General features: G+C 41.7%; 1 protein-coding gene across 1 annotated transcript; it reads right to left on the reverse strand.

The window, feature by feature from the left end:
- Positions 1–1,761: 1,761 nt before the first annotated feature.
- Positions 1,762–16,353, reverse strand: CMPK1 (cytidine/uridine monophosphate kinase 1). The gene is made up of 6 exons (XM_084211813.1): positions 15,985–16,353; positions 7,019–7,165; positions 6,000–6,152; positions 4,682–4,758; positions 4,501–4,597; positions 1,762–4,037 (listed from the first exon to the last, which is right to left on the reverse strand). Exons 1-6 carry the CDS (start codon positions 16,057–16,059, stop codon positions 3,996–3,998), a joined length of 591 nt encoding a protein of 196 aa, XP_084067939.1. The 5' UTR covers positions 16,060–16,353; the 3' UTR covers positions 1,762–3,995.
- Between the last annotated feature and the right edge of the window lie 36 nt (positions 16,354–16,389).

The following is a 16,389-nucleotide window of genomic DNA, read 5'->3' on the forward strand; positions in this document are numbered from 1 at the left end:
AGGCAGAAAGCAAAGAGGATAGAGCATACCTCAGCTGAGGAGATTAGAAGACTCAATAAAGACACCTATTGTTACCAACAGAAATACTCTACAAATACACAGGCTGAAACCTACCATCTTAAATTAAGCAATCCATGAAAAATAGCAGAGATGCAAGATTAAATTCTTCCATGCTCCCCTATCTCCCCTGGAAGGCTTATAAAGGTCTGCAGATCACAAGTGTGCACATTGCTGCTATATGAAACCCTGTATTAATATTTTTATGTTATCTAATGTTTTGTCTCCTTTGTTACCTGATCAGGCAAATCCTCTTCACATCGTCTCGCAGTTTTCATTAACCCTGGGATGTTTGGACTGTGACAAGGGCACGGCTCCGGGTCTTCGGGTCCTGCTGCACCACAGCTTGAAGAAATAACCTGTTTGTGCCAAGGAGCCAACTGTTGGCCCCCAGAGCAGAAGGCCAGCAGAGCTGTCACAGATCACAGCCTTCAGAGACATCTGTGCCACAACAGGGACCAAACAGGTCCTGAAGCTCACAGCAGAGGAGGAAAGTAATCCCCTAAGCTGCAACTTTCCTAAATGCTGGCAGCCAGAAACTGCCAGCCGGTAACGACAGCTGGCAGCTCCACTCTGAACTGAGAGGTTTTTCCATTTAACTCTCCCCTTCTCCCCAGCTCAGCCTGGGCAGCAGCACACACATGTCCCCACAGCTGTAAGACAGAATTTTCCACAAGACCTTGGAACTCCCTCAGGAGCCAGCTCTTCTTATTAAGGACAAATTGTTCCTAGTGGGGGATATCTTACACTGAGGCAATCCTCAAGTGCATTAATGGTCTTCTCTGCTTGCTCCTACTCTCAAAGTGGGAAATTTAACTCAAAATCTCTGTCCAAAAGGTTCAAATCCAATGGGCAGCTTTGCCCCTTTCAGTCTGTCCTTGAGATGCTCCAGGGTGAGGTTTCAGCAAAAGTTTAGTCTCTGCAGATTTACCAGCAGAAAGGTATCTAGCACTACTGAAAAATCCCTTGCTTTTCCCCACCCCTTTCAGACCAGCTCTGCAAATCTTTCCAGTGTAAAGTTTCAAGCTGGAAGGGATGATCTGCCTTAGAGGTCTTTTCCAACCCAAATGATTCTATGATTTTGAGTTCAACAAGTTGTTTAATGGGAAGCCAAACTTGACAAAACAACCTCTTTTCTAACAGACTTTTACATAAAATGGGTTATTTTAAAATGAGCCTGGCAACCTCTCAGTTTCTTTTCTAGAGACTATTATGCTGTGCAAATCTCCTTTAAGAACAGCCTGTATAGCACGTACACATGTGCTGCAGAGCCAGCAGAATAGCAGTCAGGGGATCAGCTGCTGATTGAACAAGGAATCATGAGAAATCCAGGCCAAAAATGTCTCCAACAGCAGGTGCACAATAGGTTTGTGTTTCCTAGACCACTCCAAGTCACTTTTCTTTCACACATGTGCCAAATGGATTATCACTGCACAACTATATGAATACAGTCATTAGATAAACCTGTATAATCAAGAAAAGGTATCAATGCCTCAGGCAATGGCTTGATCTTCTCCTGTGCCTAAAAGGATCTTCAGGACTTCAGTTTTGATGGTGAAAACTGAACTTTTATACACATACCTGTGCATGTGGCCACATGAAGTATTTAACTCTAATAAATACTCATTTTATATAGATGGATACATTTGAAAACTATCCCTTGTGACAGGTAACTATAAGGCCAGCACTCATTAAGCCACAGAACAAAGTTTATTGGATCTCCTCAAATTCTTTATACAGTTTTGCTGCTAAATGGACACAACACATTCGCATATTGCCTTTAATTTTTATTTCAATCATGAGTCCATCTTGAAAGAAGTGGTAACACATTTAATGGCATCTTCAATAAATAAAGTCACAAAAAATCTAGTCCTTGCACAGATACATTACAATCCACTCCAAATTCAATACTGCCAAAACATCGTTGGGTGTTTTTCTAAAACTTGCTTCAGAGGTTGTTTTTTTGTTTCAGCACTTAAATACACAGAAAAATGTATGATGAGAGAAAATTCTGAACAGAACTTGTAAAAAACAGTAACTTAGAAACAAGAGTTAATGAAATCTCTGTAATTGGATTAAAGAACCCAGTTTGAAGTATTTTTTGAAAAACCCTGATTCTAACCTTCATATTAAAACATGCAGTTTTGCTGGATCCTATCCATGTCAGCATACTTACACAGGAAGAGTTAAATTCCAGGTTTTCTTCTTTTATTTTTTTAAATGAGAAATTCATTAAGTGAGAGCATTGGCCTCCCACACTCTCAAAAGCAGTCATGGTCCATATATTCAGCAGTAGTAAGCAGCTATTTGTGGCCAGTCCATTGCCTGAACTCCTACCAGACTGGAAAAGCTACTGCAGTTTACCCTTGGTTCTGCACCCATCTCTTGCCCAGTCCAGGAGCCTCAACAACCTCAGCAAGATGAGAATTCCTGAAAATACAAATCTGACTCCAAGATGAGGACCAACACATCTGATTCTGTTTAAAAATGAAGCTTAATTTAAACCTTCTCCTAAATAGAGAAAGTCATGAATAAAGAAAAGCTGAGCATCAAGATTCCAAATTGCAATTCTGTGTAATTAGCATGTCACAAACCAATTAGAATGTCAGTTAATGTAGGAACAACCACTCTAGCACTCAAATTAGTTAACACTCTCATCTTCATGCCATCAGTGGAAGCTTAGGGCACAAAAGGAATGCATGGTTGGGCCCCTCTGGACCTATGCATACTATATAGGGGACAGGAAAGCTTAAACAAAAGACAAAATTGCACCACATCTCTGCAAACATTCCAACCAGGTTGTTCCAGGTGAGTTCCCTGCTCACCCCGCTCCTCCTGCTGACTGCACTTGGCTTATTCAAGAGAACATGGGGAAGCAGGATTCTGTTTCAGGGAATGAAACTTTTTTCTGCAATTCTCTTCCCCTCAGCTGACCACATTGTAACAAAAGTGCAATAACTTACAAACTTCTCAAACAAACAGCTATTAAAATTATACATTTTTAGGGAAACATATTCACTAGTTTAACCATAAAAATATTTCCCCAGGTAGCAAACCTTAAAGCATTTGGTAACATAGTATTTCAATAATAATAAAGAAAAACCCCTCCACTTGTTACAAAAGACACAACTGTCAGATTTTGCCTACTGTACACTTTTTAAGAACTTTGCCATCTTTTGAAGACTATGCTGTAGTTAAGAACATAACTATCATTTAAGATAAATGAGTATTGAAATACTAAACTGACTTTCTTAATCTTTTGAAAACAAGGAAAAATCCAGGGCCATGTCATCCAAAAACTTGCAAGACAGTTTACATCCAGAGTCATAAGAAAGCACCACTTTCCATAAAGTACTTTGTATGTCTGTTCCTGAAAAGCATATTTAACAGTTTCTTGGCAACTGCTAAAACAGATTCTCTCACTAACTGTAGCTTGACTTAGAGAATTCAAGTCTGGGGATATAAGGGAATTTTGGGCAAAATTATACTTTGAATAAAAAAAAACCCTGTTAAATTTGGTCCAAGCATCCAAAAAACCCCAAGGTATATAGGTCCTTCATTGATTAATGCTGTTCAGTTGATCTTTAAAAAGAAAGTAGGTATACAGCAATAAGGAAGAAGAAGGACTGCCCATGACAGGCACAGAACTGCGACAGAATAAACAGTTTCTTCAGAAAGATGTATTAACTGTGTTTCTGCCATGTGAGTAACTGGACTTGCACTAATGGAGAACCCTGAAACTTGTATACTATAGCCACGAGAAATGATTTCCTATTTAAAAAACAGATCCATTTCTAATCAACTGTTTTACCAATCATCATTAGATATGTGAAAAAAAATAAAAAAAATCTTTTAAAATAATTACAAAGAGTGGACTGCAGTAGCAGCTATTCAAGCAAGATTCAAGCACAAGTTTAAATGGAGTTTCAAGCTGGGAATTAGCCTTCTTTGTCGAAAATTTGTACAACATTTTCAAAAACCTAAAAAGATAAAGAAGAAATTTGATGAAGCATTCATCAAACAGTTACTCCAAGTTAAACCAACTTAAACAGTATTTTCAAAAATATATAGGGTTTTTTAGAACATTCACAGCAATTCTTTAACAGTGAGACTGGCATCAATTTCAGGAAGCAGACAGAAGAGCAACACAACTTGAGAAGAGCAAAAGCTCATGAAAATGTAAAAGGCAAGACCCTGTTAAACACAGAAACACTGGAAATGTGTTTAGTCCAGCTCACACTCAAGCAGAACAGATCAATTTCCTCAAGTTATTCACATCTTACTCGGTCCTTCAAGAGTCAAATCAAGAGCTCCACAACATCCCTGAGTAAGAACATCAGTGCTTAATTAGCAAGCTAATCACACACACACACATCTCAGAAGAATGCCAAAAATATGCACCCTGCCACCCTGTCATCCCCATATTTTGGCCTATATACTTACTTCATCAACAGATTTAGAGGCATCCACTTTTCTGACTTTTCCCATTCTCTCATACAAATCTATGATAGGCTTAGTAGACTGCAGATACGTATGAATTCTAAGAGAAAGCACAGGGAGAAAAAATCCACATTACATAGAAAAATGAAAAGACAAGGGACCAGAACAGTTTTGAAGACAGTACCTCTTCTCCAGGCTCTCCCGGTTATCATCGCTCCTACCACTGCTCTTGCCTCTCTCAAGACAGCGGCCAATACAGATCTACAAAAAAACATCAGAAGGATAACTGCAGCCAGGAACACCAGCTGCCATCCTGAGAGCAGGAACTAACAAAAATCCTGGAAATCTAAATTGACCTGGCACACAAAATACAGCCCAGATCTGGTGGATGTAACCAGAAGTCACAGGAGAAGTTAGTTTCTTCTAGAGAAGGATGATGGTTTACAATCCAGTTTATGAAGATGAGATTGGGGTCAGAGGAAGTAAAAGCAGCATCAAGCTCTGTGATTTGACTGGATCCCCAACCTGAGACATTAAAAAATGAAAACCAACTGATTTTCAAGGATGTGTTTCTGAAAAGCAGCATGTCAAATGGGACTATTAATATATGTCTGTACTAAAGGAAAGTCACTGTATGTTGTCTCAAGAATTTTGTAAGGCAAACTGACAATAATAAGTTACTGTCAGTTAAAATGACTGGAATCACAAAATTAATGCCCCACCAAGTGAAAGAATTAATTTAGTCTTATTTAAGGTTTTAACAGAAAAACAGTAATCCCTCATGTGCTCTTTAAGATTACAAAATGATTGCAAATAAGTAAAAACAAAAAAAAAAAACCACAAAAAACCCCAAAATCTCAGGAAACTGGGGAAAGGGGTAACAGGAAAAAAGTCAGCTTAAGGTGCTGGGATACTCATAACAGTTTTTATGTTCAAGGGCACTGACAAATTAAAAAGACAGCACATCACGGCACTTGTTAAATATATGCAATGCATCACTGTCAAAATGCCCTTGTAATTTAATGACTTGCTGAATAAAATGTTGATTACTGACCATCCCATAGCACAGCTCATAACTATGAAAATAAAGATTGCTGCTGCACTTCAGAATTAAAGCAGACGTTGCACCAAGTTAATTTTGGACTAAACAACAAATAACTAAGAGTAAACAGAGTAATATTTTCTGAAAAATAACCAAATAATTTTGTAAAACATATTTAAAGTTTTGATAAATTTTCTTTAAGAATGCAATTGCCTGGATTACTTCCTCAACATAATTTATTCACATGATTATACCAATCATCATCAGCTGTCTATTTCAATAAACAGGCAGCTTTTCATCTGCTAAAACAAGTTGCCAAAAAATCCCTCAAACACCCAGGCCAAGTTCTCCTTCTACTCTTACATTAGTCCATTCTCCCTGTCAAGAGTTTAATTGTTCTTCTTGAATGATTCCCACAATATTGCAAGAAAGGAAGTTACAGAATTACACACTTCATTACCTCATTGTCACAATCAAAAAAGAGAACAAAGGAAACATCCGCTTTTCCATCCATAGTCTTATTCCAGCCTTGAAGATTATCTTCATTCCTGGGAAATCCATCAATCAAAAACTTGTTCTTCTGGGAATTGGCAGCCATTGTTTGATCCATAGCCTGATAAAAGATAATTCAATTCACAATCTCCTGCACATATGCTGATTTATCTACTTATTAATTTACCCCCAAGATGTTGACATGGTAAGTTGAGAAGCATTTATTTTAGGATTATTGCAGATTTACAAAATGTGCTTTTGTTTCACTTTCAATGCGTGCCGGTTAATTCAGTGGTGCACCAACACATCTATTGCTCAAATCAAATCAATTATTTCACAAAGCTCAAAAATCTCATAAGAAACAAATCTCATAATAAATCCCAGCTTTAAAGCTTATTTTCTACAAGACACTGGAAAGTGTCTTTACACAACAAGACATCAGAACATCCCTGATCTAAAGTTAATTTGAAGGGAGAAGCCCCAGATAAATTTAGTGTCACGAACAGCAGCTTTTTTTTGACTTAAAGTAGATACTCCCATTGTTTTCATGGACATCCAATAGAGGCTGGAGCTTTTCCTTTCAGAAGAACATCAGTAGGTGCTCTTCTCCTTCACCTATCTATTTTGACAAAACTTACAAATCTTAGTGCCTTTAAGGCCTCTGACCTCCAATCAAATATGACTGAATGGACCAAGAGGTCCAAAAGCTAATGCAGGGAAATAAGAAATACAGTTTCACTGCTTTTCCTAAAGATACTAAAAAATAAAGGAAAAATAAAAATAACCCATTTTCACAGATCCCCAGGTATGAGAGGCAATCAGCTCTCCAGCAGTCAGAAAGAAACACAAGTGATTGCTGAGAGAAGCAGCTCCGTGTCTGCCCATTCATACCGCTCACACTGGAAAAGCAGTTCTGCCAGAACACAGCCACTGCTTTGTTGCTTACTCTGCAGGAGTGACCCTGCAAGGAAATAGCCTTTTCCTTACCCTCTTCAGCAAGCTGATTGTTATTTCAACTGGCACGATCTCCCCCTCCTTAATGTAGTTCTCAATGAGTTCTCCATACTGGGAGCCCGGCCTTTTCCGCTCGTCCCGGAGAAGGTCACCAGCAGAAAGGTGAGTGTAGCCGTATTTCTGCAACAGGCAAAGCAAACACAGCTCCCTTCAGTCAGAGCATTTGTGCAAACCCAACATGAGCCAGCAGTGTCAGCCCTGTTTATCCTTGTATTGCAACAGAAAAACCCAGGGAACAGCATCTTGCTAGCGATGGATCTGCTCCATCTTCACTGCGCAATCCAACAGTAGAGCACACTCTGCACACAACACACAGAGTAAGAATCAGAGTCATTAAGGATGGAAAAGACCTCCAAGATAATCAAGACCAGCCTTTGACCAAATAGCATAGTGACAACTACACCAAAGCTTTAAGTTCCACATGCAGTCGTTTCTTGAATGCTTCCAGGAATGTTGACTCCACCCACCTCCCTGGGCAGCCTGTTCCAGTGTCTGACAACCATATCAGAGTGGAAATTCTTCCAGATGTCCAACCTGAAGCTCCCCTGCTGCACCTTGAGGCCATTTCCTCTTGTCCTGTTGCTGGCTGCCTGGGAGAAGAGGCTGACTCTTATCTTAGTACAAACTCCTTTCAGGGAGTTGTGAATGACAAGATTTCCCCTAAGCCTCCTTTTCTTCAGGCTAAAACCTCCCAGCTCCCTCAGCTGCTGCTCACAGGACTCACTCTCCAACCCTTCACCAGCTCCATTACCCTTCTCTGGACACACTCCAGCACCCCAATGTCTTTTTGAGGTGAGGGGCCCAGAACTGGACATCCTTAGGTAAAATGCTCAACAGGGCTTCGGTCAGGTATTTCTGTACCATTTTTAAAAGCAATTTTGTTATGTCTTGCAAACAAGACAAGACAAGAATTTTGTTTAATTACCCATTGAAAGAAAATACATAGGGTGATTGCAGATCCTTTGGATCTGGAGGAATGTCCCAAGCACAGGCTAAGTCAGAAATCCCTATGTTTGTGTTGTGGTTCTGGCACCAGCTTCCTCCCCTACCTTGGTGAAATCACCTACAACACAGCAGCTGCACAGTCCTCCTGCCCCTGCCACCTCCTTCCCTGGGATGACCACGGAGAAGAGCAGCCCTTGGGGAAAAGCAGTGACTTCTCCTAAGGATGACGTGACAGATGAAGGTCAATAGCTACACTGGTTCCACCCTCTGTCACACCACACAGAGTAAACAGGGAGAGCAGAGAGATCAGATTCAGATCTAGCAATATGATAGCACTGTGCAGGAAAACAGCACATGTCATTGCTCTTTCACCTCAAACTACAGAAAAAATAGTCACTTATGAAAAATACTGATGGAAGTATTTATTAGACATGAATTTCTCAGGCATTTCTCATTGTAAATAGATACCTAGTGCAAGCACACAAATACATTCCTACCAAAGAGAAATGCATGGTTACAATAATCATTTTCTCAGCTCATTTAACACTGCAAGAAAATGAACAAAGTGAACCATGCTCCTCGACCAAATATAAGTCCATCAAAACAGGCAATAAATACATCTCCTTGGTATTACCTAAGCTATACATCCAAAACACAGCACACACACACATTCTCATCTGAAAGTTTTTACACAAAACAAAAACAGCAGCAAAAACTTCAGGGTTATCAGTTTGGCTGCAGCAACATCCAAAGCAAATTTCAAACAAGGTGTCTGAGAGGCATAATAATGTGACTACACACTTGGTGAGGCTGTGAACTTTGGATTTAAAAACTTGGCTACTGAACTAAATACAACAGAAATATTACACAACCCACTAAGTGACTTTAAAACATTTCAGTTGCTTTCCAATTTCACCCACAAAAGCATGGAAAGTTAGTTCTGCCATAGTCATAATTTAAGAAGGGATATAATTACTTAAATCTCCAAAACTGTACACAGTTGGCAAAAAACAGAAGCAAGATTTTGCTGTAAGTAAGTGTGAAGGAAAAGCTTCACAGACATCCTCTGTAAGCTCACTGTACTCTTGCTTTAATGTACATTGCATTTGGATATGCCTAACTAATTGCAAATCTAAATATTTATAACCTACAGAAGCCACAAACCAGAATAAATTGTTCCTTATAAGCAAGAAACATTACTCTGCTGAATGCTAAATTAACATGCAGTTCTTCTTGCTAAAGTTATAGAATGATGATTTTTTTAACATCAGGTTTCTACAAAGAAGAAAACAGGAGGAAAATATAATTCCTTAGGTTTTAGAGGATTACCAAACCATTTAATTTTCCTTGGCATTTCCCTTTTCATGCATGAAAACGACATTGAGTCAGAAATTTTTTGGAATTCTCCGTCTTTTGCAAGAGCAAACTAAAGTAGTTTTTAGCAGCTGAACTGGAAAGCAAAAGACAGAAGTGTCTTAAAGTGCTTTTGTACAAATAGACTTGTTTGAGAAAATAATAAATTATATTCAAGACTAACCCTCAGAATGGCTTAACCAGGCAATAAGAAAAACAAACCTCTCCTTCAGGGGCAAAACATCTATTTGTGAACTGTGCTGAGCCAAGAGCCAAAGAAAACACGTGGGTTTAAACAATGCAAACAAGGGGGGAGAATGGCTTGGCTGCTGCTCCACACACAGCAGGCTTCAGAGATGTGGAGCTTGTGCTACCCTTGCCAGTTTTAATCAAGACATTCAGGGCACAAAGTTTTCTTTCATTTTAGGTCATAGAAACTCTCAGCAAGCGTCCTGAGCTGCAGCAAATCATTGCAGCACCAAGGGCTCACAGAAGAGACTGTGATGTAACAGCACAAAACATGGGTCAAAGGCTCAGGTCTGGACAAGGTCTGCCTTGTGGCAGCAGGACTTCCCAGCAGTGCCAAGCACATCTTGATGCAACCCCCAGAATGTGAGTCATTGCCACTCCTGCGTTATCCTCCGCAATCAAAAAGGGAGCAGGACTGTGGTTGCCAAATAATGAAAAAGCAGCTCTTTCTAGCCATGTAATGGCGGACTGAAAGGATGACTTGAAAAAAAAATAGGTCCAAAAAAAATTTTCAAATACTAGGATGCCAAGCACTTAAAATCTGGAGAGATTTTGGTATTACACAGAAGAAAAAGGAAAAGATAGAATTATCTAATTTAAAATGTATTTCAGAGATAATGCCTCCTGCTATCCTGTCAGACTGGTGTGTTCTAGAAGAAGAAAAAAAAATATTAAATTGGTAAGTTACTATTACACAGGTTCTCATTACTTCACAAGTAGTGCAAGCTCTTGTTGCTGCAATGATTTGCTCGAATTCAGGACGCTTGCTGAGGGTTTCTCTCACCTAAAATAAAAGAAAATGTTGTGCCCCAAACACCTTGACTAAAACTGGCAAGAGTAGTGTGAGCGCCACATCTATTTATTACATAAGTTCTCACTATTTTTAAAACCATTTTACTGAAGTATGGGTCTCCAAATATAACTTACAAAAATCAACTGTGAATGAAAAAGTGTTGTCTTCAATACCACTCAAGACATTCTCCTATTTTGCTTAAAAAAAAAAACATTAAAATCATTAAAAAAAAAATTCCAGTGAAATAGAAAGGTGAGCTCAAGTTTCCATCAATCCCATCGCAGCAGCAGTGGATAGAGCAGATCAGAATACCACTTGCTGTTTGCCTCTGCCTGGTGAGTCGCAGCAGGACAAACTGGGACACACAAGCTGTGAGCTCCACATCTCCAAATTCCAACCCAAGACTGCAGCCTCCCCAGGATGCCCTTCCCTCCCCTGTCCTCCAGCCCTTCCAGCTTCCTTCTGCCAGCCGGGATTTGCAACTTTCACTCTGCAGACAGAACACGCTTTGTTTTCAGTAAACACAATAAACAGACGCAAAGAAATGGAAATCCATGAGTCACATCAGGCTGGAACCAAGGCAGAGTGTGCCCAGCAATCTCAGGCAGTCAGGAAGGATCAGAGGTGTCAGGAAGGATAGGAGGTGAGCAGCAGCTGACGCTGGGACTCCTTCCACAGCCCCTTCCGAGAGACACGGGGTTTATTTCTGATTCAGCCCTGGTGGTCCTGCAACATATCTCCCACTAAACACACAGCTTGAGACTTCCTTAAGAGAGCAGAAGCCAAGAAGCAAGAGAAACACAAATTACTGCTTTGACCTTGACTCCTATCTTGGCTTATCATTGTTAGTTTGAAAACGAAAGTCACAGGGCTTAAGATTTAAACAAATAAAATACAAACTTTTATTGCCCTGGTTCTGACCTGTCATATATTGGGCAATCTTAATAAACAACCAAAATTTGCTACATGCACCATTCAAGAACTAGTAAAAATAAAAAACAGAACTGTGCAAAGCCTGCAGCCTTCAGGATTTTTTAGGCTAGAAAGCTTTTGTCTGCCCTACTAGCACATGGAGTTAAATCTTTGGGGTACAGGCTACAATGCAGTAAAGCCTTCTGTCTGCTTATTTCAATTTTAAAAATTGAAGAAATTTTCTTAGTTTGAAGTATGCTCTTGTCTCTGGGAAATAAAAATTAACATTATGCCACATTAACAAACCAAAACACACAATGGAGATCCCACTGACAGTGCCTGCAAGGGAGAGGGGGGCAAACAGAGCACGCCAGGTGCTTCAGTACCACTGACTCAGTACAAGGCACCTAGTATGTTCAGGAAAGTCCAAAATTTAATGCCTAGTGTTCTGCAAAATGGAAATGTTCAGGGATAAATCTTCAGGGGGTAGATTTAAACACTCACCATGTTTTTTTTTAAAAAGCTCCAAAGTTCAGAAATATAAATGTATATTCTAAAAATCAACTATGAGAACTTAAGGCTAAGTAGAATACTGAAACATGACATTCATTAAAGACATTTCAGAAGCTGAGTTTAAAGCAAACAATTTAAACCCTGTTTTTATTTCAAGGAAGTTAACACTGTATCTCAGCAGACTTCTAGAAGACAATTAACACATGACAGCAAAACCTAAATCCTCTGCTACTTTCAGAGGAGCATTTCTGATACAATGAAGGCTTCTTTGCATTGTTTCCTTCACCCTAGGAAATCTCCTTATCATATATCCCAAAGCAACTTAACAGCTTTTTCCATTTGGATATCAACTTATGCTCTTATAAAAACGAGAAGGCTCAGCATCCCACTTTGTGGAATTAATTTTGGATTTAACCACAAACGTACAGGATAGGGCTGTGGTAGAGGTGAATTATATTTTAGGTACACGGAGAGCAATGCCTTGCATAGTCCAAATCTCTACAGATCACCTTGCCAAAACAAACAGACAAAAAAGTACAACTCAAATCTTGCTTGGAATAAAGACAAATGATTTGGCTATTATTCTTCCCACCAACCAAAGAGCTTTACATCTCAAGCAGAAGTTATAAGGATTTAAAATTTAAGCACAAGAAAGTATATTTTGTGCAGATTTGCTGAATGCATTTTTTTTCCTTGACTTTACCGTAATGATTTTATACGCGAAGTTCAGAAGTCAGCAATAAAGCACATTTCATTATCTCACAGTCACAGAAGAGACACTGTGGAAAGCATGAAGGTTATTGCAAGAACCTGCATTCAAATGACATCATTCAACTATAGCTCAAATATTCTGCCTCACATGACAGCTACGCAACAGTCCCAGATGATGGCAAGCTCCACCTAACAAAGCCGTGGAAGGTTTCAGGAGTTAATCTGCAGAGCTGGAAGGGAGAGGATAAGAACTTAAGAGGGAATTCTGCTTCATCCCTCTCTAAATAGGAGGAACTGCTCCAGAACAGCAGCAGTTCTGCTGCATTTGCATTTCCCTGACAATTCTGTGTCTGTGGAACACACAGGAGTCGAGTCTTCCCTCCGTATCAGAGAAAACCAGTCTGGTTCAGCTGTCTCATCCAACCTTATCTGTGGAGATAAAGAATCCTAATCACTTACCCACTGTTCCCTTTCTTACATTGTGTCAATACTCATTTCCACTTCTTATTAGGTCTTCTTCCCTCAAATAATTTCTCCATTTGTGTCCAAATTTGGCATGAATACATGCCTTCTCCACATTTAGGGATTTCAGCACACACATATTGAGCAGTTATGATTTACACTAGTACTTAGCAAATACATATTTCACCTACAACATGGGATACCCATCTCCCTTTTTTGGGAATGTAAAGCACAGTCTGCAAAAAAATGACAAAACTTCTTTGAGAAATTGTTCCCAGGCACTAAGTACATAATATCCCCTTTACTCTACAAAACTCAGACACCCTAGGTTTTTAATAAAAATAGTTTGATGCTAAATTCATACAAGAGCTCACCTCAGCCAAATGAGACTTCTTCCACATGTGATGTGCTCTGTCCCAAATCTCCAGTATGAATAGCAACCAAGACGTATTTATAGCTCATACTGACTTTTTGTTCAGCACAACCTTCAAGCTCTACAGTAAGATACTGGGCCAGATTCATTCCAAATGTAAACTAATATTATTCCACCCATTTACAACAAGGATGAATGAGGTTTATTATTACTCAGCTACAGTCCCCTTTTCTCTGTGGCAAACTGCCAACCGGGTTTAAAACACAAATAAAAATACACTTTCGACCTAAAGGCAGCATTGACTGCACACAGGCTGCTCACTTGCCTGCAGCAGGGCTCTCTGGGGGCTGCCAGGGGCCATGGTGAGGATTTGTGCTTAGAAAAGCTGCTGCTCTCCAGTACCTCTGCTGTGTTTCACCCACACTTCCCTGTTCATGAGCCCTTTTTCTAAAGTTGTCCAGCACACTTGCATCAGTCCAACTGTTCTTTAAACTACCTCAGACCCTCTCTGCCTCCCAGTTTAGCCAGTGACTCTTGTGGAGGTGTCTGAGCCAGCAGGAAGGTTGTCCTGTGCATTCAACAGGTCTGAGCACTTTCTACTGTCAGCTCGCTGACTTCAATAAACTTCTTTCCATGTAGTCAACAGGATTAGCAGAATTAAAGCAAATTTGCATTTATTCGAATTTGGATTTCCCTTTCCAGGCTTAGAGAAGAAAATAAATACTGCATAAGCAAGGTTTTTCTTTTTTCCTTTCTAGCTGGAAGTACTATTTGAGTAGCAATGGCTCATTTGAACTCCTTCTAATAAAGTGGTCTTTATCCAATTATATCAGCCTATCCAGCCATAGGCATTTATCCTCCTAAACACAGGCCAGCAGCCACACAAGGTACTTCAGCCCTGAGGCTACACTAATGGTTTGCTGAAAGCCATTAATAACAGCCTACAAGGTTCCCCTATAGTTTAAGCTCATTTGTTTGCTACGTGCCAGGGGCTGAATTTGACCTTACCAAAAAGGCTTTATGAGCACTGTGAACCTTCCATGCCACAATTTAATTTAATGAATATGCTGGTTTGAATGCAAGTCTGTAATTTGAGGTTTAAATCCTTCAGAACTAAAGTCATAACGGCATTTTTTTAGTCTGGACCAAATTCACTTAACTTAGTTAGACAACTCCAAGGTCTGTGATGTAGCAGCAGGGTAGATAAACTGTAACAGCACTCCCAGGGCACCACCAGAACAGAGGACACACACAACGTGGCTGTTCCAGGAGTTTTGCAGTTCTTTCTCACCAACAGATTCAGGAACAGGGGCATCACCACAGTTCTTAGCCATATCTTTCAGTGAGGGTATGCATAAGCTTTGATCCTATATGGCTTTTAATAAGTATATACAACTGCTCAGTAAAGAAAAAAAAAAAAAGGAAAAAAAGATAAAAGAGCTGTTTCAAATCCAACATACACACATGTTTGGAAGCATTCATCCCTAACTACTTCCGTAATTATCCACCTGGATACACTGTAATTATCCCTGCGGTTTTTGGTGTTTAAAAGGACAGTACTACACTATGTATCATCCACCGTTCTTTCTTATGCATTTGTTGTCTCAAAAAGCTGGAAACAATGTATTTGGAAAACTGAGAATTTGAAAGTTTAGTCAAATTATACTGTCAGTCTTAGGCGCTTTAAAAAGAAGGAACAAGATGAACGATCTGTCAGGATCAGGATATCCTTTGATTTCTATCATATTGTGTCACAGAAAAAAAAAAAAAAAGTTCTATTTTTAACATATTACTTCCACAACTTACTGAGATGGCGCTGGGTAAAAAAGCCAACACCCTGCAATGTCAGCTGTACCAGCTGTAACATTTATGGGACAGGCCTCAGGAGACACGGACCTTGATCCATTTGAAGCACACGTATCCCCAGTGGCTATCAGACACCTCACCTCTCCACAGCTCCGGCTGCCTGAGCATCCGGGTGGCAGCCCCGCCGACACCGACGTGGCCTTGCAGACGTGTACGGAGCCACCCACTCGGGACGGGCTGCGGGACTGGCCCGACCAGGCAGCACGGCCCGGGCAGCCGGCCATTCTGCCGGGCCGCTGTGCTGCCCCCCGGCCAAGGCACCGCCGGCAATCCGCGCTCCCGGCCGAAACCGGAGCAGCCTCCAGACCACCAGCGGCTGTCCCCAGAGTGGATGCAAAAACCCCAAAGGTGTCCCCAGGGTGGACGCCGGCGCAGGCAGACCCACCAGTAGAGCGTGATCCTGGAGGGCTGAGGGAAAAGGCAGGAGAAGGGAAAAGGCCTGGCGGCCTGACAGGGGTGGAAGGGTAACGGAGGGGTTGGAGTGGGGGCTGCCCCACCATTTCACCCACTAAAGGGGCGATGTGGGTCAGTTATTTATATTTATCACCTCGAAGAGGGAGGAATAGACGGAGACTCGACAAGAGACTAGACCGAAAGGTAGATGGGGGTCCCGCCACCCCCGTCTGTGGGACATGACTCGCAGGCGACCACCCCAAAGAGGGCCCCGGACCCCACAGGGGGATCCTACAACTCCCAGGCCCCCCCGCGGCCGGGGCGCCGCGGGTCGCCAGGCCGCGCAGTCCCGCACCCCCTGCACCTCACCTCCACGATACGAGCGCACTGCGTCCCCTTGCCCGCCCCGGGCCCGCCGAGGACGAAGACGACGACGGGCTTCATGAGGAGAAGGAGGCGGCGGCGTTGCAGCAGCAGGACAGCGGCGGCGGGGCGGCGGCCGTGGGGCGGCCGAAGGGCGGGCGGGGAGCGGCGGGGCCGAGGCCAGGACTGTGACCGGAGCCGTGACTGTGGCACCGCTGCCGCCGCGCTGTCCCCGCGGAGGGAGAGTGCTTCCGGGTCCCGGGCGGGGCGGGGCGGGCACGTGGGCGCTGGGCTGGCAGAGGCGGCTCTGCGGGGACTCAGGGTCCCGGGCTCTGACTGGGGGAGGCCGAGGTCGGCGCGGCGCTCCAGCGGTACCGGGCGTGGCGGCTCATTGCTCGCCCCGCCACAGCC

This window comes from Fringilla coelebs, assembly GCF_963513975.1.
Source record: "Fringilla coelebs genome assembly, chromosome: 9".
NCBI classification, from domain to species: Eukaryota; Metazoa; Chordata; class Aves; order Passeriformes; family Fringillidae; genus Fringilla; species Fringilla coelebs.

What these genes read in the sequence shown, in the direction of transcription:
- CMPK1 (XM_084211813.1), bottom strand. Translation starts at nt 16,059, where the DNA reads ATGAAGCCCGTCGTCGTCTTCGTCCTCGGCGGGCCCGGGGCGGGCAAG. An exon ending in TTTTTGATTGTGACAATGAG is followed by an intron (nt 4,759 to 5,999) that starts GTAATGAAGTGT and finishes GTTTTTTTGTAG; the next exon opens with ATCTGTATTGGCCGCTGTCT. An exon ending in CCTCTAAATCTGTTGATGAA is followed by an intron (nt 4,038 to 4,500) that starts GTAAGTATATAG and finishes TTATCTTTTTAG; the next exon opens with GTTTTTGAAAATGTTGTACA.